This window comes from Oncorhynchus mykiss, chromosome 7 (genome assembly GCF_013265735.2).
Source record: "Oncorhynchus mykiss isolate Arlee chromosome 7, USDA_OmykA_1.1, whole genome shotgun sequence".
NCBI classification, from domain to species: Eukaryota; Metazoa; Chordata; class Actinopteri; order Salmoniformes; family Salmonidae; genus Oncorhynchus; species Oncorhynchus mykiss.
Genome location: NC_048571.1, coordinates 50,175,178 through 50,200,593, shown reverse-complemented (window position 1 = coordinate 50,200,593; position 25,416 = coordinate 50,175,178). Strand labels below are relative to the sequence as shown.

The window sequence follows — 25,416 nt, the reverse complement described above, 5'->3', positions numbered from 1 at the left end:
ACTTAGGGTGTGAATAATTATGTAAATGAGATATTTCTGTATTTCATTTTCAATAAATTTGCAAAAAATTCTAAAAACATGTTTTCACTTTGCCATTATGGGGTAGTGTGTTAAGATGGTTGAAAATAAAAAAAAATTGATTTAATCTATTTTGAATTCAGGCTGTAACACAACAAAATGTGAATTAAGTCAAGGGGTATGAATACTTTCTCAAGGCACTGCAAGTGACCTTCTCTCCTCCATTCCCACAGAGTGGACAAACCTGATGTGACAGAGGAGCCAGGGATGGGCACGTCTTTCTCATTACATTGGCTACATTTCATCAAATTCATTATGGCATGGCCTTCTGCACACAGAGTGCTGCTCCTCATGCTCAAAAACAGGGGTCCATGCTGGAAGAGCTGGAGAGGCTGAGGAATCCGCCTGTCACAGATCTCAGGGTTAATGACAGAGGGGAGTCTAAATTACATCAACAAACAGCAGCAGCTTGTCAAATCAAATCATATTTTATTTGTCACATGCGCCGAATACAACAGATGTAGACCTTGCCGTGAAATGCTTACTTACAGTGAGGAGAACAAGTATTTGATACACTGCCGATTTGGCAGGTTTTCCTACTTACAAAGCATGTAGAGGTCTGTAATGTTTAATGTAATGTACACTTCAACTGTGAGAGACGAAATCTAAAACAAAAATCCAGAAAATCACATTGTATGATTTTTAAGTAATTCATTTGCATTTTATTGCATGACATAAGTATTTGATCACCTACCAACCAGTAAGAATTCCGGCTCTCACAGACCTGTTAGTTTTTCTTTAAGAAGCATTTTAACCTGTTAGAGCTCTAGGGGCGCTATTTCATTTTTGGATAAAAAACGTTCCCGTTTTAAGCGCGATATTTTGTCACGAAAAGATGCTCGACTATGCATATTCTTGACAGTTTTGGAAAGAAAACACTCTGAAGTTTCAGAATCTGCAAAGATTTTGTCTGTAAGTGCCCCAGAACTCATTCTACAGGCGAAACCAAGATGATGCATCACCCAGGAATTAGCTGAATTTCTGAAGCTCTGTTTTCCATTCTCTCCTTATATGGCTGTGATTGCGCAACGAATGAGCCTACACTTTCTGTCGTTCGCCCAAGGTCTTAGCAGCATTGTGACGTATTTGTAGGCATATCATTGGAAGATTGACCATAAGAGACTACATTTTCCAAGTGTCCGCCTGGTGTCCTGCGTCGAATTCGGTGCGCAATTGCCAGCTGCTTCTACTTTTATTTGATTCAGGGGAGAAAGCATGTGTCCAAGAGCGATGTATCAATGAAGAGATATGTGAAAAACACCTTGATGATTGATTCTAAACAACGTTTGCCATGTTTTCAGTCGATATTATGGAGTTAATTTGGAAAAAAGTTCGCGTTTTGAGGACTGAATTTTCGGATTTTTTTTGGTAGCCAAATGTGATGTATAAAACGGAGCTATTTCTAATACACAAGGAATCTTTTTGGAAAAACTGAGCATCTGCTATCTAACTGAGAGTATCCTCATTGAAAACATCAGAAGTTCTTCAAAGGTAAATGATTTTATTTGAAGGCTTTTATGTTTTTGTTAATGTTGCGTGCTGGATGCTAACGCTAATGCTAACGCTAAATGCTAACGCGAAATGCTAACGCTAGCTAGCTACTTTTACACAAATGATTGTTTTCCTATGGTTGAGAAGCATATTTTGAAAATCTGAGATGACAGTGTTGTTTACAAAAGGCTAAGCTTGAGAGATGGCATATTTATTTCATTTCATTTGCGATTTTCATAAATAGTTAACGTTGTGTTATGCTAATGAGCTTGCTGATAGATTTACACAATCCTGGATACAGGGGTTTTTTCATAGCTAAACGTGACGCAGAAAACGGAGCGATTTGTCCTAAACAAATAATCTTTCAGGAAAAACTGAACATTTGCTATCTGAGAGTCTCCTCATTGAAAACATCTGAAGTTCTTCAAAGGTAAATGATTTTATTTGAATGCTTTTCTTTTGAATGCTTGTTTTGCAATGGTTGAGAAGCATATTTTGAAAATCTGAGATGACAGTGTTGTTAACAAAAGGCTAAGCTTGAGAGCTAGCATATTTATTTCATTTCATTTGCGATTTTCATGAATAGTTAACGTTGCGTTATGGTAATGAGCTTGAGTCTGTATTCACGATCCCGGATCCGGGATGGGGAGATCAGAAAGGTTAAGAAGCCTTCCTGTTTTCCACTCATTACCTGTATTAACTGCACCTGTTTGAACTCGTTACCCGTATAAAAGACACCTGTTCACACACACAATCAAACAGACTCCAACCTTTCCACAATGGCCAAGACCAGAGAGCTGTGTAAGGACATCAGGGATAAAATTGTAGACCTGCACAAGGCTGGGATGGGCTACAGGACAATAGGCAAGCAGCTTGGTGAGAAGGCAACAACTGTTGGCGCAATTATTAGAAAATGGAAGAAGTTCAAGATGACGGTCAATCACCCTCGGTCTGGGGCTCCATGCAACATCTCACCTCGTGGGGCATCAATGATCATGAGGAAGGTGATGGAACAGCCCAGAACTACACGGCAGGACCTGGTCAATGACCTGAAGAGAGCTGGGACCACAGTCTCAAAGGAAACCATTAGTAACACACTACACTATCATGGATTAAAATCCTGCAAGGTATGCAAGGTCCCCCTGCTCAAGCCAGCGCATGTCCAGGCCCATCTGAAGTTTGCCAATGACCATCTGGATGATCCAGAGGAGGAATGGGAGAAGGTCATGTGGTCTGATGAGACAAAAATAGAGCTTTTTGGTCTAAACTCCACTCGCTGTGTTTGGAGGGAGAAGAAGGATGAGTACAACCCCAAGAACACCATTCCAACCGTGAAGCATGGAGGTGGAAACATTCTTTGGGGATGCTTTTATGCAAAGGGAACAGGACGACTGCACCGTATTGAGGGGAGGGTGGATGGGGCCAGGTATCGCAAGATCTTGGCCAACAACCTCCTTCCTTCAGTAAGAGCATTGAAGATGGGTCGTGGCTGGGTCTTCCAGCATGACAACGACCCGAAACACACAGCCAGGGCAACTAAGGAGTGGCTCCGTAAGAAGCATCTCAAGGTCCTGGAGTGGCCTAGCCAGTCTCCAGACCTGAACCCAATAGAATATCTTTGGGGGGAGCTGAAAGTCCGTATTGCCCAGCGACAGCCCCGAAACCTGTAGGATCTGGAGAAGGTCTGTATGGAGGAGTGGGCCACAATTTAATTATGGCAAGGTGAATGGAAATCTGGCTGAATACAAACAGTGTAGTTATTCCCTCCGTAAGGCAATCAAACAAGCAAAGTGTCAGTATAGAGACAAAGTAGAGTCGCAACTTAATGGCTCAAACACGAGATGTATGTGGCAGGGTCTACAGACAATCCCAGATTACAAAAAGAAAACCAGCCTCGTCACGGACACCGACGTCTTGCTCCCAGACAAATTAAACAACTTCTTTGCCCGCTTTGAGAACAATTTAGTGTGTAAGAATGCTGTAAGAATGCTGTTCATCGATTACAGCTCAGCATTTAACACCATAGTACCATCCAAACTCATTATTAAGCTTGAGACCCTGTGTCTCGACCCCCCTAGTGCAACTGGGTCCTGGACTTCCGGATGGGCCGACCCCAGGTGGTGAAGGTAGGAAACAATATCCCCACTCCACTGATCCTTAACACTGGGGCTTCACAAGGGTGCGTTCTCAGCCCACTCCTGTACTCCCTGTTCACCCACGACAGGGAGGAGGCGAGGGCCCTCGGAGTGTGGTGCAAGGAAAATAACATTTCACCCAATGTTAGCAAAAGAGATGATCGTGGACCTCAGGAAACAGCAAAGGGAGCACACCCCCATCCACATCAACAGGACAGGAGTGGAGAAGGTGGAACATTTATTTCTCCGGTGTGCACATCACCGACAAACTGAAATGGTCCACCCACACAGACAGTGTGGTGAAGCGGTCGCAACAGCGCCTCTTCAACCTCAGGAGGCTGAAAAAATGTGGCTTGTCACCGAAAACCATCACTAACTTTTACAGGTGCACAATTGAGAGCATCTTGTCAGGCTGTATCACCGCCTGGTACGGCAACTGCACCGCCCACAAGGCTCACCAGAGGGTGGTGCGGTCTGCACAACACATCACCGGGGGCAAACTACCTCCAGGACACCTACAACACCCGTTGTCACAGGAAGGCAAAAAATAATCAAGGACAATAAACACCCGAGCCACTGCCTGTTCACCCCGCTTCCATCCAGAAGGCGAGGTCAGTACAGGTGCATCAAAGCTGGGACAGAGAGATTGAAAAACAACGTCTATCTCAAGGCCATCAGACTGTTAAACAGCCACCACTAGCACAGAGAGGCGGCTGCCTACAGACTGGATATCATTGGGCATTTTAATAAGACTTGAATAAATAGAACACTAGTCACTTTAATAATGCCTCTAAGAATGTTTACATATCTCACATGACTCATCTCATCTGTATATAATGTATACTATATCCTTCAATATCTATTCTTTACTATCTATTGCATCTTAGCTGCTCTGTCACTGCTCATCCATATATTTTATACTTCTATATTCTCATGTCATTCCTTTACTAGATTGTGTGTATTAGGTTTTGTTGTGGAATTGTTAGATATTACCTGTTAGCTACTGCTGCACTGTCAGATCTAGAAGCATTTCGCTACACTCGCAATAACATCTGCTAACCATGTGTATGTGACCAATAAAATGTGATTTTTTATTTGAATACACAGGCTACTGAGAATATCAACTGCTAATAACAGAGAAACGCACAGACTTCCACACACACACAGAGGGGTGTTACCAAAGTATAGTTGAGGACTTTTTCGGGGACCAACAATTGATTCCCATTCAAAATCGTATTTTCCCTAACTCAACCCTGATTTTAGCCATTAATCTAACCCTTACACCTAAGAACAGGCTTTGTATAAGCGAGGACCAGCAAAAATGTCCCCAATTATCTGAATTGTCCTTGGTGTACTATTCTTGTGTGGACTTCTGGTCCTCACAAGTATAGCACTACACGCACACACTAAATGAATCTCCTGCTGTAGCCTTGACTGTCGGGTAAATTAGCATCCGTGTTCCCCTCCATCGCTCAAATAAAGGAAAGCCTGATCATTTAATTACTGGAGTCGACATTCGTCTCTTGTGTATTGTGTGACTTGGGATGAGTCATATCAAGGCTAATGACACACAGCATACACCAATTGCTCCTCATCGACAACCACTGTCATTTCTCTAGGCTTTAGAGCCAGAATTAAGTCTGTTATAATGATTAGTGTAACATTTAAAACTGCTTTAAATCATCTTTCCCACAGCAATTAAAAAATGACCTATCAACATGACGTTATCCCTGACCGCTTTGGCATCAGCATCTTTAGACTGCTCCATGTTTACATACAGCGTCAGCCAGTGACAGAGGACAAGAGGACGTGCTGCTGCACTGCACTGTAGAGCACGGCTCATAAAGCAGGCCTGATCCTATCATCTGTCTCAGTGTTTGGGTGGCCTGGCCTCAGATGAGCCTACAGCAGCGTGCATGTAGGCTTACATCAAAGCCAAGATGCGTGAAATGAGTGTGGCCTCAGCTACACCATCAGCTCAATTTATCGGAACACGCGGGACACCCCTGTGACGCTCGCTCACGCCTCGGACAGACAGATGGAGAGATAGACGCCTGTCCGGGATGGAGGGAAGCATCATCTGTTAAATTGAGCAGTGTAGCGAGAGGGAGGCAGCTCGTTGCTGGACACGCCACGCCAGGGTCATAATGAGGGGCGTCGCCCTGGGTTACTGTAATATGTAACCATGAGGATGTCAGGCAGAAACAGGGCCACGGTTCTCATGCCATATTAATGATCAGTGGGGGGTGGAACTGAGTTGTCAGAGTGCTCTGGGTACATTTCCCTGTGGAGTGAGACTGGGTCCTCAGGCAGTGTGCCTCATAAGTGAAAATGAACTATTGTGTTCCATTTCTCCAAACATGCGAAAGAGGGAAAAAAAATCTACCTCCTGTTGCTGACTAACAAACACAGTCAGTGACTGAGAACGGTTCTCAATCTTAAATACTATCATGTGGTAGGAGGTGCTGTAGAACATGAGAAAAATGGAGCCGTCCAGCCTTTTCCTATTAAAGGAGCACTGCTTGACTTCTAGAAGGTCACTAAATCATAGACTATGTGCCCCTATGGCATTTGAAGGCCTTTCTAACGCTACTACCTTGCACCATCTGGGGCCTACCTTTGAAATGACAAAACGCTTCCTGCAGCATTAAGAGTGAGAGAAGGGCTCAAATTAGCCCAGGTCCAATCCCAGATCACATATTGATTTATCTCAGATGAGGAATGGCAGACAGGAGACTGTTGAATCAGACAGGGCCGTGGGAGAAGGGGGAGGAATGGTCTAGTCAACATGGGGCGGAAAGGGATGGTGTTAATACATTAACAATATATACCAAGACATACATATCCATTAGACATGCTATTGACAGGTGTCTTGCATATAAAATATGTCCTACAGCGCTATGGTGGTTGCCAGACCATGGAGCTCATATCAGGCTCATCAACTGGAGATCAGATTAATCACACACATCATTTGCTCCATGGAGGATTCCTCCCCCTTCATGGAGGATTTCGTTCCGTTTGCTTCTGTTTAAGAATCGTTTTTCAACAGATTTAGCGGAATGAGTACACCCCTGATCATCTGCAAACACAGATCACTTTCATAGCAGCCACATACAAATCAACACGATCACTTTGCTCGTTGTATAATTCCTTCTGGCATCTACGCGCTCTCCTCCTCTCACCTTTTCCCTTTGCTTGTGGACTTCATTGCACAACACAACAGCTGCTCTATGATCAGGCAAAAAAAACAACGTTTTCCAAGCCAAACCTTTATATCATAAACGCTAACTGCTACACACAGCCTACATTGTTGTCACCATAATAGCTAACGCCATAGTCAACATAACTACTAGAACTAACGCGCTAGTAAACACCCTAAACTCACCCAGTAGTGTAGTCAGCAGCAAGCAGTTTAGCAGCTACAATGGCGGGCCCCGGTGGCAATCCCTTTATAAAACCAAACGCTTACTTTGACTTGGAAGAGTTCCAGTGTGTGATGGCCATACTAGCTAACATAGCATCCCTTTCTGTTTGAGACGGTTGTTTGAGTAGGCTAAGTCAGTGAAAGTGAAAAAAATGGGGAAAAAAGCAGCCACCTCTCCCTCTTGTTGCTTCTGCTTAATTTTGGAATAAATTATTTGTTAAAAACTGTTCAACTATTCTTTCTCTCTTGGAGTCAACTACTCTCCACATTTTATGCACTGCAGTGCTAGCTAGCTGTAGCTTATGCTATCAGTACTACATTCATTTTCTGACACTTTGTTGACTTACTGTGTAAGTCTGTGGAAGGGGGTGAGAACCATGATCCTTCTAGGTTTTGTATTGGAAGTCAATGTAGCCAGTGGAGGACGGAAGCTCTTCCGGCTACACCATGGTGCTATCCCAGAGAGTGCTGTTGAGACTACTGTAGATCTTCATTGCAAAACAGTGTTTAAATAAATCATTTGGTGACGTGAATATATTTAGTATAGTTTTATCTAAAAAGGATAACCTTTTTTAATGTTTAAGATGGTCCTCCCCTTCCTTCTCTGAGGAGCCTCCACTGGTGTGTATGTCTGACTAGGTGTGTGTGTGTGTGTGTGTGTGTGTGTGTAGGGGCAAGACGTGACTGAGGAGCTGGTAAACAGTAAGAGAGAACAGGAGTGTAAAGAAGCTCATTATTAAGTGAGTGAAGTTTTCCAGACATCGATAGGACCTCTTTAAAGCAGAAGTGATGAGATGGGTAAAACATGCCAGGCCAGATGAAAGGCGATCATCCCAGCTGAATGGCACTCTGAGGGAGGGAGTGCTTCTTCTCAGGGCCATTCACATATCGACCGCAGGTGCAATTTAGAGGAGATTGAGATCTTATTGCAATTTAGCCTAACTTCTTGTTTTTAACATTCATCCAAAGTACTAGGTACTGTGGGATAACAAGCAAACACGCTGTGTGTGTGTGTGTGTGTGTGTGTGTGTGTGTGTGTGTGTGTGTGTGTAAAGGACATTCCAAAGCAGTTATTTATAACTCTTGTGAAGGAAATTGTATTTTGGTTTCTTCACAATTACACCAGAGAACCGCATCAGGATACCTAGGCTAATCCATATGAAAGTGCCTAAGTGGAACATAGATCTAAGAGATAATGGTATTTAGTTTGGCAGCCAGTCTGAGTTACATTTGATTTATTTCGATAAGCAACACAATTACAGCCGGCAGCTGGAAGGTTAGAGGGCTCAAATAATGAGATCACTGACTGAGGTAAACAGAGACAATTAGGACAAACAAATGAAGGCAATACACAATTATCAGAGTGTGTCATTTCACCAGTAGCATCCCAACAACTAAAATAAGAACATTGCAATGCTACATTAACAAAAAAAAGCCAACTGTTATTCCAATCTGCAGGTTATGACACAGCAACTAATGATCCAAATAGCGACAAGCAGTACATTTGGTCCTGAAATTAGGAGGTATCATTATCATGTACTGAATGTACTACTGAGGCATTTCTCTCTAAACATCCTCAAGGATAAAAAACAATGTGGCAAGAGAAGTAATATTCACTTAGTGTTAATAAACCCGCCTGTCATTCACAGTTGGTTATTTATGCAATTCAGCTCAGTATTGCCATGGGTTCGTTCAAACAAAGAAAACAAAAAAACATTGTTCGCTAAAATGAAAATCGAAATAAAACAACTTCTTGCTTCTTGACTGGAGCTTCTTGCCTGGAGTAGGCTACAACTCATAAAAACAACGCACTCTACTCCAACCAATTAGACTAAAGTAACAAAGTGAACTGGCAAAACTGAAGTGTTCCCAATTTCCCAAAGTCCAGATATCTTCAGTGTATGGAGGATTAATATATGGTTTTCAGAGTGTGAAAAAGAGGAAAACTCCAACGTTTTGACATTGAGTTCAAACATCACACTGCACATCCAGTTCGCCTGTAGCGTCATATTGTTTCTTTGAACTGCAGCTCCGTAGCCACACATCACAACTCAGAGGCTTTAGACAAGAGCTCCAGAGCCTCGACTTCTCCTCCTACCATTTACATCCCATTCTGTACGTCAATGCCTGGCCCAGTCCCAGTACTCTGTGAGCAAAGGACCTGAAACCAAGTAGAAACAGCCTACATTCAGCTATGATCTTATAAGCAGTGAGGTGGAACAACTACAATATAGCAAATCGTCAGCTACAGTATAGTTGGTTGAGGAGGCCTTGGCATGGTGCACTGAGCAGGCAGCTGAGGTCTGACGGGGTCTGCTGCTAGTCCATGATCAGCCGTTATACTGAGGCTGTTAGCATTTCCTGAGTTTCCACTGAGATATTAGCATTTACGTTACTCTTAGAGATCTATTAATTTAAGAGACCCCGATAACTCACAGTGCTGGTTCTAATCATTTAATTGTAACCAAATCAAATCAAAGTTGGTTCTATGGTTCTAATCATTTAATTGTAACCAAATCAAATCCAAGTTTATTTGTCACGTGCCGAATACAACAGACCTTAGTGAAATGCTTACAGACAGGTTCTAACCAACAGCATATTAAAGGCATAAGGTGAACAATAGGTAAGTAAGGGAATAAAAACAGTAAAAAGAGTAGCGTAAAAGAGGGGTTGGCAGGTGGTGGGTGGCAGGACACAATGCAATGTGCGGGAGCACTGGTTGGTCGGGCCAAATGAGGTAGTATGTACATGAATGTAGAGTTAAAGTGACTATGCATATATGATAAACAGAGAGTAGCAGCAGCGTAAAAGAAGAGTTGGGAGGGGCACACAATGCAAATCGTCCCGGGAAGCTATTTGATTAGGAGTCTTATGGCTTGGGGGTAAAAACTGTTGAGAAGCCTTTTTGTCCTTGACTTGGCACTCCGGTACCGTTTGCCATGCGGTAGTAGAGAGAACAGTCTTGGACAATTTTTAGGGCCTTCCTCTGACACCGCCTGGTGTAGAGGTCCTGGATGGAAGGCGGCCTAGCCCCATTGATGTACTGGGCCGTACGCACTGCCTACTGTAGTGCCTTGCGGTCGGAGGCCGAGCAATTGCAGTACCAGGCAGTGACGCAACCAATGCTCTCGGCGGTGCAGCTGTAGAACGTTTGAGGATCTGAGGACCCATGCCAAATGTTTTTTAGTTTCCTGAGGGGGAATAGGCTTTGTCGTGCCCTCTTCACAACTGTCTTGGTGTGTTTGGACCATTCTAGTTTGCTGGTGATGTGGACACCAAGGAACTTGAAGTTCTCAACCTGCTCTACTACAGCTCCGTTGATGAGAATGGGGGAGTGCTCGGTCCTCCTTTTCCTATAGTCCACAATCATCTCCTTAGTCTTGGTTACGTTGAGGGATAGGTTGTTATTCTGGCAGCACACGGCCAGGTCTGTGACCTCCTTATAGGCTGTCTCGTCGTTGTTGGTGATCAGGTTGTATCGTCTGCAAACTTAATGATGGTGCTGGAGTCGTGTCTGGCCATGCAGTCATGGGTGAACAGGTAGTACAGGAGAGGACTGTGCACACACCCCTGAAAGGCTCCAGTGTTGAGGATCAGCGTGGCAGATGTGTTGCTACCTACCTTCATTACCTGGGGGTGGACCGTCAGGAAGTCCAGGATCCAGTTGCAGAGGGAGGTGTTTAGTCCTAGTGATGAGCTTTGAGGGTACTATGGTGTTGAACGCTGAGCTGTAGTCAATGAATAGCATTCTCACGTAGGTGTTCCTTTTGTCCAGGTGTGAAAGGGTGGTGTGGAGTGTAATAGAGATTGCATCATCTGTTGATCTGTTTGGGCGGTATGCAAATTGGACTGGGTATAGGGTTTCTGGGATAATGATGTGAGCCATTACCAGCCTTTCAAAGCACTTCATGGCTACGAACGTGAGTGCTACGGGTCTGTAGTCATTTAGGCAGGTTACCTTCGTGTTCTTAGGTACAGGGACTATAGTGGTCTGCTTGAAACATGTAGTTCAGTTCGAAGAAAGTTGCTAACTTGTGTTAGCACAATGTCTGGAAGTCTATTTCACTACTAGGACACTAGTAGATACCATAGACTTCCAGTCATTACCCGAACAATAGTTAGCAGTATCTTTCAAAATACCACTCTTTTCCTTCGTTCTGGATGCAGACTTACAAATGGTATCAACGAGTTCATCTGACTCTGGGGAAGTTGACAAAAACCCTAAGTATCCCTTCAAACCAATGGTTAGATCTAGCTATACATTACTGACATAATGCCCCCTACTCTACTCACCAGCACCACTCGATTCCAATCTCAATGTCAATATGTGCTCTGCGCCACCATAGAAAAGCAATCTCACCATTCAGATCTCACTACACATACGCAGAGAGCCATTACCACTATTAGCAAAAGGTGCTCTTGATGGCATGACCTGCTCGTCATTCCAATGTTCCCTCCTTATCGCCCCAGTCCAATGTTTACTGGTCCCACAGCACTGGTCTCAGGTGATGGCTCCCTATAGCCTGCCGTCTGTAATGCCAGGCTTAATGCTCTACGCAGAGGGAATGAACTCCATTATGGAGTGGGAGCCTGTTTCTGGGCTTTCTCTCTGGCTTATCATTGCTTGTCTTTACGACACAGGGGACTGGCTGTTCCCGGAGGCCTAGCCGGCAGGCCGACAGACCATTTTTCCACAGCAAACCTAGATCTCCGACGTCACAGCCAACTCAATGATGGCTGATTGTGCAAGTCCCTGGAGGGCTAGGCATGTGTGTGTTAGTCTGTATTTGTTTGATTTCCTTAGCCTGTCTGAGAGGTGTAGATGAAACAGATCCAAGGACATGAATAGGAGTCATTCCCTGAGCCTCTAGAACTGTGGCCTCACATTGCAGAGTGGGGCTCTTAAATAGGGCCAACAATGAGCCCCGTCTCCTAGGCTCCGAAAGCCTCACACCATGTCCAAGCAGGCGCTCTGACATTCGACGCGGGCCCAAGACATCTCCATATGCACAGAGAGGACCAGAGAGTGAGTGGCTGATCCAGAGTGGAGGGGTTGGGCCTGGTCCTCAGAGCCCCTCACAACGCTGCCTTAACAGGATTTAGCAGATCAAAGGCTGGGGGAGGAGAGAGCTGCCATACACTGGGTATATCTGCAGTAGGTGGACAACAATACCTTTCAAGAATACTCTTGATGTAATGGGGCGATTTGGAGTGGAAATGTGACGGGAAACGGGCCAGGACCTCTTCTCCATGAGGTACACCATGCCAAAGATGGCACAACTAGCCAACAAAGGAGTTAGGTGACCGTGTACAGTAGACACGCTCAGCAGGCTACAGCCGGAACGTGTATATGTTGAAGGAAAATACCTTACTGTTTAGATCAGTGGTGTCCCCCCCAAAAAATGTGGGACTAAAAATGACTAAAACCAAATTGAAACTGTAAAAATGCTAATGGCGCTATATTTATACCGTTTACTGACTGTCCAGCTCACAAATAATAACTGAAATGAAACAGGTGAAGCAGAGCAGAAACTAACACATTGAGAGAAGCACACACACACCTACCACACACTGCCGCAAGGAACACAAAGGTCTGAGTGAGTGAACACCTTCGTATACAAACACCCACGCACAAAGTGCATCACAAACACTAACAAATGCTTGGGCTGGAGGGGAGGCACAAGTGAAGCTGGATGATCTGAGTGAGTACACACCTTTAGAGCAGATACAACACACACACACACACACGTTTGTGCACACATAGAAACGCACACAACCCAGTAGAGAGGCCAAGGGTGAATATGAGCGAGTACACACCTTCAGCATGCCTAATCAACAATGTGATTAACACCCAAGGTTGGTGACCTAGTCAAATATTCTCTCTATTATTTCTCTATTTTTCTCTCTGCATGGTTGGGAAGGGCTCCTAAGTAAGCATTTCAATGTTAGCGTATACCCGTTCTTTACGAAGTATGTGAAAAATAAGATTTGACACACCATCTCTTTCCTTCCCTCTCTGCCTTGGAGCTGGTCAACTGAATGGGCTAAATGCTAACGTACCAATACATTCAAGGTGGATCAGAGAACCTAGCTGTGTCCGTTCCCTTTACATCTTGTAACTGGCACACACACACACACAAAGCTGTGAAAACACCCACAGGTGACAATTACCCAGTCACTCCCTGCCGTCACACACAGCCTAGGAGCACAGCACCGTCTTATCGGGGACATAATTCACCACCACCTAGGAAATACAGTGCGCAGGACAAAACATGCATCTGCTATTTCCTATCAGGACTGAGCAGGAGGGAGTGTAATAAAGAGGACATTTGGTCACTGCCTACAGGTAATGTGTGGGGGGGGGGACTCAATACTACAACTATTATGTCAAAGTAAGCAGTTCTTTATATGCCTGTGAAAGAGTGGTGCTAGTTATTCTAGCAGGGACGTAAGGCGCCAGAGGACAGAATTGAAACACCATTGAACAGAAGAGACTGCATGTCCAATGAAATTAATAGGCTTTGCCCACATACTATACACACCAACACTTACTTTGGATATTACGTTCAATGTCTTCATTTTTCTTTTCATTCTCTTCATCCTTCTTTTTCTCTAACCTCTTCCCTCATCCTGTACATTTGTCATATTCCCTATTCTATATGGTCCCTCTTTCTAATTGACCTAATCAATGCTATACTCCAACTGAGAAAAAAACATGAAAAAAAACAAACAAGATTTAAATCATATCCAATCCCAGGACCTGTCCGTTCTAGCTGAAGCTGTGCACTCCCAACCGAATCTTCGAGTTGGAATAGAACGAGCTGAAGAGATCAAAGCGGAAAGAGAGCTGACAGAGAGAGAAAAGAGAGAGCAGAGAGTGGGGGAGCGAGAGAGCAGTGGACGGACACGCTATCCAGTGTTTGCCATCTCCCAGATAAGAGAACGAGCCAGGTTATGCTTCATTTTACCTGGTATTTATTTCTAAATGATCCTCCTTGCTAATGGTGTTCAAATGTTACTTTTTTGATAGTCATTGATAGCCACAACGTATCAATTGACACCAGCTATACTATACATAGCCACTAGCAATTAATATGGTTATGAAGAACCTAGCAGCTAAAATAAGGCTGTGCTAACGAGGGTAGAATATACTAACTTATGCAGAATATCAGCTTCCCTGGATACAAACTGTAGTTGGCTGCAGTAAATGTATAATACTGCTGCACTAGTGAAAATGAGTATACAGCTAGAGTTTTATGTCACTGTTAGGCATCTCACATTACACCAAACCTCAAGGTCAAGGCTTTTGAGTATTGAATATGGCAAAATAAACATTCCACTGCTGACTCGTCTTCAAACACGGATTAGGTTGAAACAAGTCAACATGTTTCATGCCAAAGCAAATAAAACATAAGAAATTCAATTGTAAGCATGAATATTAAGTATTTGTCATGACAAACGCTTGAAATGCTTTCAAGTACCTTATTCAGTTGGACACATTTCAACATTTAACAAGTGTGTATCTTTGGCATTTCCAGCTATTGATTCTTACTCTGGCTCAAGTTGTTCACAGCCTAGGCCTAAATGGAACTGAGACACAGAACATCTTTAGTGTAAGGAATATATTAAAAGAAAAATGTAAATGAGGATTTTCATCATGCCAAGAATCTAATAATTAACATTCCCTCCACAGATCTGATGAGTCTCCAAATCCCTGTATGAAATGCAAATGGCGGTACACGGAGGTTTAATGTCAATCCGCTCTCATCTCTCCCCCATAAGGGAGGGCCTGTGTCTGTCTCGCCTCTACACTGCTGGAGGAGGAACCGTTAGCTACTGCCTTTACTCTAGGGTTTGGGCTTCGAATTGAAGCCAGGATAAAGAGAAGACTACTTCCTATGCAGGAATAACTGAAGTCTAATGCTGTCTTTAAAAGCTGGCTCGGTTTCCCCCACAAATTCATCTCTATTATGACCTCGTTTGACATCATAATGTATGAATTTGATCACACTGCCTCAGAGGACTGAGAAACACTTAAACCTCTACTTTCTCTCTTATTTTATTCTGTTTTCAGGACACCTTGATGATTTCATGCAGGGCAAAAAATAATATATACACTGTGGACATTTGACTGGGACAATACATCGTCAGTGGCAGAGTTTCACTAGCACCTTGTTAAAATTCATCTCTGGTACGTGTGTGTGTGTGTGTGTGTGTGTGTGTGTGTGTGTGTGTGTGTGTGTGTGTGTGTGTGTGTGTGTGTGTGTGTGTGTGTGTGTGATTCGTGCCCTCAGTCTCCGACTAAAAAATAAGAAACTGATATAGGCTTATCTCTGATATAGCGTATGACATGGCTCACAACCACTCCAATTCGCATACCGCCCCAACAGATCCACAGATGACACAATCTCTATTCCACTCCACACTGCCCTCTCCCACCTGAACAAGAGGGGACTACAGCTCAGCGTTCAACACCATAGTCCCCTCCACACTCATCACCAAACTGGGGACCCTGGGACTGAACACCTCCCTCTGTAACTGGATCCTGGACTTCCTGACGGGGCGGCCCTATGTGGCAAGGGTAGGCAACAACACGGGGGCCCCTCAGGGTTGGGTGCTTAGTCCCCTCCTGTACTCCCTGTTCACCCATGACTGCATCGCCACGCATGACTCCAAGACCATCATCAAGTTGGCAGATGACACGACAGTGGTGAACCTGATCACCGACAGCGATTATACAGCCTACAGGTAGGTCAGAGACTTGGCAGTGTGGTGCCAGGACAACAGCTTCTCCCTCAACCTCAGTAAGACCAAGGAGATGATCGTGGACTACAGGAGAAAGAGGGGAGAGCAAAGTCCCTCTTTGCCATGCAAATGAACTGAATCGCCAAAAAACATTTCCACTGCATTTCAGCCCTGCCACAATAGGACCAGCTGACATGTCAGTGATTCTCTCGTTAACCTGTTAGAGCTCTAGGGGCGCTATTTCATTTTTGGATAAAAAACGTTCCCGTTTTAAGCGCGATATTTTGTCACGAAAAGATGCTCGACTATGCATATTCTTGACAGTTTTGGAAAGAAAACACTCTGAAGTTTCAGAATCTGCAAAGATTTTGTCTGTAAGTGCCCCAGAACTCATTCTACAGGCGAAACCAAGATGATGCATCACCCAGGAATTAGCAGAATTTCTGAAGCTCTGTTTTCCATTCTCTCCTTATATGGCTGTGATTGCGCAACGAATGAGCCTACACTTTCTGTCGTTCGCCCAAGGTCTTAGCAGCATTGTGACGTATTTGTAGGCATATCATTGGAAGATTGACCATAAGAGACTACATTTTCCAAGTGTCCGCCTGGTGTCCTGCGTCGAATTCGGTGCGCAATTGCCAGCTGCTTCTACTTTTATTTGATTCAGGGGAGAAAGCATGTGTCCAAGAGCGATGTATCAATGAAGAGATATGTGAAAAACACCTTGATGATTGATTCTAAACAACGTTTGCCATGTTTTCAGTCGATATTATGGAGTTAATTTGGAAAAAAGTTCGCGTTTTGAGGACTGAATTTTCGGATTTTTTTTGGTAGCCAAATGTGATGTATAAAACGGAGCTATTTCTAATACACAAGGAATCTTTTTGGAAAAACTGAGCATCTGCTATCTAACTGAGAGTATCCTCATTGAAAACATCAGAAGTTCTTCAAAGGTAAATGATTTTATTTGAAGGCTTTTATGTTTTTGTTAATGTTGCGTGCTGGATGCTAACGCTAATGCTAACGCTAAATGCTAACGCGAAATGCTAACGCTAGCTAGCTACTTTTACACAAATGATTGTTTTCCTATGGTTGAGAAGCATATTTTGAAAATCTGAGATGACAGTGTTGTTTACAAAAGGCTAAGCTTGAGAGATGGCATATTTATTTCATTTCATTTGCGATTTTCATAAATAGTTAACGTTGTGTTATGCTAATGAGCTTGCTGATAGATTTACACAATCCTGGATACAGGGGTTTTTTCATAGCTAAACGTGACGCAGAAAACGGAGCGATTTGTCCTAAACAAATAATCTTTCAGGAAAAACTGAACATTTGCTATCTGAGAGTCTCCTCATTGAAAACATCTGAAGTTCTTCAAAGGTAAATGATTTTTTTGAATGCTTTTCTGTTTTTTTGTGTAAATGTTGCCAGCTGAATGCTAATGCTACGTTAGCCATCAATACTGTTACACAAATGCTTGTTTTGCAATGGTTGAGAAGCATATTTTGAAAATCTGAGATGACAGTGTTGTTAACAAAAGGCTAAGCTTGAGAGCTAGCATATTTATTTCATTTCATTTGCGATTTTCATGAATAGTTAACGTTGCGTTATGGTAATGAGCTTGAGTCTGTATTCACGAACCCGGATCCGGGATGGGGAGATCAGAAAGGTTAACGCAGGCGTGAGTGTTGACGAGGACAAGGCTGGAGATCACTCTGTCATGCTGATTGAGTTCGAATAACAGACTGAAAGCTTCAAAAGGAGGGTGGTGCTTGGAATCATTGTTCTTCCTCTGCCAACTATGGTTACCTGCAAGGAAACACGTGCCGTCATCATTGCTTTGCACAAAAAGGGCTTCACAGGCAAGGATATTGCTGCCAGTAAGATTGCACCTAAATCAACCTTTTATCGGATCATCAAGAACTTCAAGGAGAGCGGTTCAATTGTTGTGAAGAAGGCTTCAGGGTGCCCAAGAAAGTCCAGCAAGCGCCAGGACCGTCTCCTAAAGTGGATTCAGCTGCGGGATCGGGGAACCACCAGTACAGAGCTATCTCAGGAATGGCAGCAGGCAGGTGTGAGTGCATCTGCACGCACAGTGAGGGAAAGATATTTGGAGAATGGCCTGATGTCAAGAAGGGCAACAAAGAAGCCTCTTCTCTCCAGGAAAAACATCAGGGACAGACTGATATTCTGAAAAAGGTCCAGGGATTGGACTGCTGAGGACTGGGGTAAAGTCATTTTCTCTGATGAATCCCTTTCCGATTGTTTGGGCATCGGGGAAAAAAAGCTTGTCCGGAGAAGACAAGGAGAGCATACCATCAGTCCTGTGTCATGCCAACAGTAAAGCATCCTGAGACCATTCATGTGTGGGGTTGCTTCTCAGACAAGGGAGTGGGCTCACTCACAATGTTGCCTAAGAACATAGCAATAAATAAAAAAAATGGTATCAACACATCCTCCGAGAGCAACTTCTCCCAACCATCCAGGAACAGTTTGGTGACGAACAATGCATTTTCCAGCATGATGGAGCACCTTGCCATAAGGCAAAAGTGACAACTAAGTGGCTCAGGGAACAAAACATAGATATTTTGGGTCCATGGCCAGGAATCTCCCCAGACCTCATTTCCATTGAGAACTTGTGGTCAATCCTCAAGATGCGGGTGGACAAACAAAACCCCACAAAACTCCAAGCATTGATTATGCAAGAATGGGCTGCCATCAGCCAGGATGTGGCCCAGAAGTTAATTGACAGCATGCCAGGGCGGATTGCAGAGGTCTTGAAAAAGAAGGGTCAACACCGCAAATATTGACTCTTTGCATCAACTTAATAAAAGCCTTTGACACTTACGAAATGCTTGTAATTATACTTCAGTATTCCATAGTAACATCTGACAAATATCTAGACACTGAAGCAGCAACCTTTGTGGAAATGTATATTTGTGTCATTCTCAAAACGTTTGTCCACGACTGTACACACACACTACACTGACACTCACATATTCACGTACACTACATATGCACACACGCGACATGCACATGCATATGAACACAACACGCATACATAAACACACTCATCATATGCTGCTGCTATGGTGTTCTTTACTCTTTATTATAATATATCCTGATGCCGAGTCACTTAGCCCTGCCTTTATATACATATCTACCTCAAATACCTTGCACATTGATCTGGTACTAGAATAACAGCTTATTCTTGCATATTTTATTCCTGTTGTGTTACTGTTTCCTTTTTCTCTCTTTTCTTTACAAAATTCGATTATGACTCTGGTCAACTATTAAAGCGACTACATGAAACTGAAGTGAAGCAAAGTAATGGCATTCGAGTGACTTGTGTATTGCAATGAGTATCATGCAATATTTGTGCATAGAACATCCCACATCATGCCTCTATGTCCTTTGTTCTCAATGTCCTTCGTTCTCAATGTCCTTCATCTTTAAAGTATCAGAAATGTGTGGTAAACTGGCCTGTTCAACAGTGGATAGAAGGAAGCAGTATTCAACACTGTTCTATGACACATACGAAGACACAACCATTGTCAAATAGACATAATTTGAAGTGAAAGCAAACAGGGAATTAGTGCTCTGATGAGTGTCAACAAACTAGCACTGCGGCATTGTTACCAGCCTCCAACTGTTCGCTGCTGAGTTATTGGCAATCTGAACATTTAGTATTCAACTGTCGTAAAGAGAGCCAAGCTGCCACATCCTCTCCTCTGAGGTTCTGGACCTTTAATTGCACCAGGAAAGTACAGTAACGAGTTTGCGTTGTGCATTGGGAGAAGACTGTGACGGCAGGGACAAGCCCATTAAAAGGCTGGCTTTATTGTGGCTGCGGGGCTGTAATTCATTACAAAACTGTCAATAAAACCATGGCATTATAATTAGGAGATCTCTAATACCCCATCTCTGGGAGAAACATAGCTGTCAGTGCCAAACCCACTAAACTGTTGTGTCTTTGTTAGGAGGTGGACTGGTGCCTAACCGACCAGACAAGGCCTTAAAGAGAAGCTTTAACATGACTCCTGGTTAAACAGTCACACAAAGTAGCAGCAACAAATATTTACAGAATCGCTAGGATAAAGTGTTGAGCAGCTGGGTTGGTTAAATAGGGAATTCAACAGGTGGTTGGAACAGTGTGTTGGCTCTTTGAGACCAACTGATAGTTTGACATGGAACTAGCTACTGTAGCATAATGAATCAGATTTGATCTCTATCTTTAAGTGGTACAACTCCTCTCCACAGCACACACACACACACACACACACACCCTGTGGTGTTGGATAAAGTGGGCTCTTACCTTCGGGTCAGCAGTGAGCAGTTTGAATGCCTCGTACACCTGCTTCTCCTTCACCCCGCCTCCTAGGTCCAGGAAGTTGGCCGGCTTCCCTCCATGGAGGTCGATGATATCACACGTGGCCATAGCCAGACCAGCGCCATTCACTGTAATGACAGATCAAAGGTGAAACTAAACCACAGAGAGTTGAGAACTGTTACTGGTCTCAGAAAACAGAGAAGGGCCTCTAAAAAAATAGTTACTGTGCTCATCACAATTTTGATGACAAATTATGATTCTGGAATGCTGATAATGGTTTCGTGCCGATTCTCTGAAGTTAGATTTCCCCCCCATTAGAGTCCAAATGAAGATGAGAACTGAAACGAAAACCCTTGAGAGAAAACAGTGACAAGTAGTTGGGATTTAATTCAATTAAACATGACCTAACACCAGCATTAAAACAACACAAACATGAAAGGGCTCACTGTGAAATCAATGAATAAATTATCTAATGAAGAGGGAATAACAACATTCTTTGAGGATTTAAATCTTTAAGAGGTACTGTTAAAACTTATAATTGGGATATTTAACATTTGAAGAAGTTGAAAAGTGGAGGGAAATGTGATTACGGCAATGCTCTTGACTTCAGAAAGCGAGCATTGATTAAACAAATTTCTGTGGCACTAGTGTTGTGCCGTATTATCAGGCAGCCTAGTGAGCGCATCCCTATCCTCTGGGCTTCTTGGTGCTTTGCTGCAAGGGAGCCAAGCGATTCAGTCACTTCCTGCCAAAGCCAACACGCTTCTCTACAAACGTCTTACCTCATTTGGTTTAGCGGCACTGAGCCTACGTCCTGGCAAGTGCCCTGACAGAAGTCTCAATAAAAGGAAACTGGCTTTAACAGCTGTCACTTTGGTGGGTTACAAAGCTTTTAAAGGAGCCCATCAGCTCCGAGCTTTTGTTCTGCAGGAGAGGCTGCGCAGGGGAAAGAGCCACTAACCTGTGCTCTTACTGCCACAATGTTTATGAGGCTTCAGGGCAGCCAGAAGAGACTCCCCCAGCAGCCCAGAATTACACTGTAAAGCTTTGATTTATGACAGGGGAGGACCATAATGAGAAGACTAACAATCCAGCTCACTGGAGACTTTTTGGGCGGATTATGGCTAATTAGAAAGCATTGGTTATGGCAGCCTCCTTCTGGAGTCGTTAGAAAGCTGGTTGTCAATTTGGACTGGAGAGGAGCCCAGTCGTCTTTACTGTAGTTTGACAAAGTTTGAACGTCGTCTCCCAGCCTTCAATTATCTGATAAGGAAAATAACAACTCTATTCCAGTTGGGGTGGGTTACCCATGGCTCAATTAATAGAACATGCATGTGCGTGGACAGCCATAATCAGAACTCACCAAAGCAGGCGATGTTTCCATCCAAGCCGATGTACTTGAGGTCCCATTTGGCTGCCTCCGTCTCGGTGGGATCGCTCTCTGACATGTCGTCCAGGGCAAAGACGGCTTTCTGACGGAACTCTGCGTTATCGTCAAAATTGATCTTGGCATCAAAGCACACCACTGAAAGAAGAGAGAGAGAGAGAGAGATATGAAGAGAAGAGGGACAGAATAATAAAGAGAGGAAGAAGGAAATAGACAAAGTAGAAAAGGAAAGAGGAAGAGATGTAGAGAAAAAAAAGGAGGAAGTGAAATGGAAATGTAATAATTCATAAGCTCAATGAAATATGTTAAATAAAATGTGGCAAGTGATCTCACCCTATTAGACTTAATTAATTCAGTATTTGTAATGGTGCAGCTCATGTTTATGCATCGACAGTGCCTCAAAGGGGGAATATATTATGCATAATGGACAATACTTTTACACTTCACAAGGTGCAGTTCAAAGAAACTGCGAGTTGAATGTTACCTGCAGGCAAAGTATTTACTGCAGGGCTGAAATGCTGAGGTCTGCTCCTTATGGATTTGTACTTTGTAAGGCCCACTACATACCACAACCATTTACACAGGGGTGATTGGAGCCTTCATCTATCAATACTCTATAACAGCCTGGAGGACAAATGACAAGTGGTACACGGGATCCCCATGGAACCAACTGTAAATTCACTATGTAATGGCTCGTCTCTGTGACATACTACCTGGGCTGAAGCTCCCAAGCGTAATAAAGGTAACATGACACACACACACACACAAACTAGGCAGAACAAAAATGTATGGGAAGTCACTTCTATTGCAGCTAAGTGGAGTGTTGGCTGTCTCCTGGAGCTGCTGTATGTGACCAACTGTAGTACAATTACATTCATTTTCAGAGTTTAACAGTCATTTAGTCTTACCGTCCCTTTGGTGATGAGGGTTCAGTTACGCTGAAATGCAAGTCAAAGTAAGAGACTAAAGTGGGGGAAAAAACATGCCGTAACTATTCTGCCTGCAGTGATGTTCTTCAGTACCATGTGGCGTGCTGTCTAAACTCTACTGAAAAGACAAGCTCGGTAATTCATCATCTTCCCTTGTCGTATATGTACAAATTAAATAACAAGTTGATCTACTTTCAATGGGAGTCTACAGAAACACAAGTTTCTACCTTGCTTGTTGGATGGCAGAGTTGCACCTCTCAGTACAGCTTGGTTGTACACAACAAAATAACAGACCTCTCATCAATATTCATAAGCAGTGATTAGACTAGGCTACAAAACTCTATTTTCTTTGATGAACCAGACTTATAACAAGATCTTGTTTCATAACAATGAGTTTATCTGTATGATTGTTCCTCAAGAGGCAATTAGTGATGGATATACTCAAATATATACCTAAAATCCCACCAAGGAGACTCCCATGATGTACGAGAGAGAGAGCGAGGACAAGAGACAGATAAAGAACCAGATAAACAGACCTTCTAACATGTAGACACCAAAAAGAGAATGAGAAAAAGAGTCGTACCTTGTCCTTCGGGAGTCTCTCCGAGAGGATTGACCTCAACTTGAGTGGCGTCGACTTTCAGGAACAGATCATAGAGCCTCTTAATCTGATCTGCAGCCTGTGAGTTCCACAGAGGACAGTTATTACCCAACAAGATGCCTCTGAGCAGCAGGCCAGCCAGGGCCACTCAGCACCACGCACACATTAAATAAAACATGGCAAATCCACTCATACACACAGAGCATGTGTGTGCGTGTGTTTTTGTGCGTGTGCGCACATGTATGTGTGCAGGTGTTGAAAAATAAAATAACAAAATACCACCTTTCTGATGAGTTTCTGACAACCTACTATTTTCTAACTAACATGACTCAGTAAGCCTTTAGCTCATACTGTACAAAATATAGGCTACACAGCGTACAAAACATTAGGAACACCACCCTGATATGAAGTTGGGCCCCCTTTTGCCCTCAGAATAGCCTCCATTTGTCAGGGCATGGACTCTACAAGTTGTCAAAAGCATTCCACAGGGATGCTGGCCCATGTTACAATGTTTCCCACAGCTGTGCAAGTTGACTGGATGTCCTTTGGGTGGTGGACTATTCATTATATACACAGGAAACTGGTGGGCGTGAAAAACCCAGCAGCTCTGCAGTTCTTGACACACTCAAACTGTTGCGCCTGGCACCTACTACCATACCCCGCTCAAAGGCATTTCAATCTTTTGTCTTTCCCATTCACCATCTGAATGGCACACATACACAATCCATTTCTCATTGGTCTCAAGGCTTAAAAATCCTTCTTTAACCCGTCTCCTCACCTTCATTTACACTGAGTGACATCAATAAGGGATCATAGCTTTCACCTATATACCCTAATAAAACAGTAATTAAACCACTATAATACAGCCATTGTGTGGCATATTAATGTATTAGCTATGAGTGAGATTACAATGCGTCTTTTGTGCCACATTATCCTAACAGGCGCAGCATTGCTATTGGAGTGACTGTCATTGTAATAAATCCTCTTTTAAAGAATACAGCGTTCAGCGGATGTCTATGTCTGTCCCTGGCACCGAGCTGCTCTTTTGATTAGGAAAAAAAGCCTGACAGAAAATGATGTAAGCACTACTCTCTGCCACACACTCACAGACACACATCTGCAAACACACACAGACACACACTTTTTGTAATCTCAAAGTTTTCAAAGAAGCAAAGTTACTTCAAAGAAGGTTCCATTCCACACCTGCGTTTTAGAAGACAGAGTTTCAGAACTAAACTGACAAGCCAGACACTTAGCGAATCATTTTCCTGTTAAAATCAATGGCCATTCAATACCAAAACAGGCTGGTATTACACAGGGTGTACCTCTCAGACAACTGTGTATGTTCAGTTCATTTGAAATAAAACATTCATTAAGTTGATTTATACGTTTTCCCCATTGTAACATTGAACTAATCCAATCCTTTATGCTGCTCTGCTCACGGACAGGGATACAAATTAGCAATATAATGCTACAAGACAATTGGCTCTAAAATGAACCAGATAATAACTTTTAATATCAAATGTGAATTGTGGAGTTTATACTGGCCAGGACTGGCTACAGCAGCAATGTCTGTTCATGATTTTGAGAGGACTCCAAAAAATGTAATGTACTTCAGTGACTTCATTTTTGTTATGCGCTATAATGGTGAACCTATAAAGCTTTGTCTGTTGTATAAGGACGTATGGACTTCTATAAACCAGCATAGAGAGCCTAGTAGACTGGAAGTGTCCTATCCAGTTTCAACAGCTCTTGAGTTGTGTACTGTGGGTCTTCAGTGTGTGTACACTATTCTGCTTCTCTGCACTGCGGCTCAGAGAGCTTCGCCGGGCCCAGAGAGCTTCGCCGGGCCCATCACCTGTCTCTCCAGAGGTCCTTTGAAACCCAAATTAGCTGCCATGCGGAGCGCCTGGTCGTCTCGCACCCCCTCGAATATATCTATGACTTCCTGTGGTAGCAGAGAGAGGAAGAGAATGAGAAAGAGAGGGGGACAGAGCGGGTCAGAGACCGAGAGAGAGAGAAAAAGCAAGTGAGAGACCGAGAGAGCAAGAGGAAGAGCAAGAGACAAACAGAGAGAGAATGGAGACTCAAAAACACTGCATGGTAATATGACAAAAAGTGGATATTCATATTAAATTACGGAAGCTGCAATTAAGTGGTGGCAACCTGCCAGATGTGAGGAAAGGAAACCTGATACTGTAACGATGGCATTATAATTATCAGGCACTTGTAGAGATGAGATTCTCACATGGAGAAGGGATCAAGGGATTTATTGTACCAATCAGGGGAGGGA

At 43.4% G+C, this 25,416-nt stretch overlaps 1 protein-coding gene across 1 annotated transcript in view; it reads right to left on the bottom strand.

The window, feature by feature from the left end:
- Positions 1-25,416, bottom strand: part of LOC110527962 (succinate-CoA ligase GDP-forming subunit beta) — a 130,088-nt gene that overhangs the window by 29,058 nt on the left and 75,614 nt on the right. Inside the window, exons 6-9 of the mRNA XM_021609613.2 lie at positions 24,982-25,071; positions 23,106-23,202; positions 21,570-21,731; positions 20,192-20,334 (exon numbers count right to left, since the gene is read on the bottom strand). Coding sequence (XP_021465288.1) covers positions 20,192-20,334; positions 21,570-21,731; positions 23,106-23,202; positions 24,982-25,071 — 492 coding nt within the window. The remainder of the gene's footprint in view (positions 1-20,191; positions 20,335-21,569; positions 21,732-23,105; positions 23,203-24,981; positions 25,072-25,416) is intronic.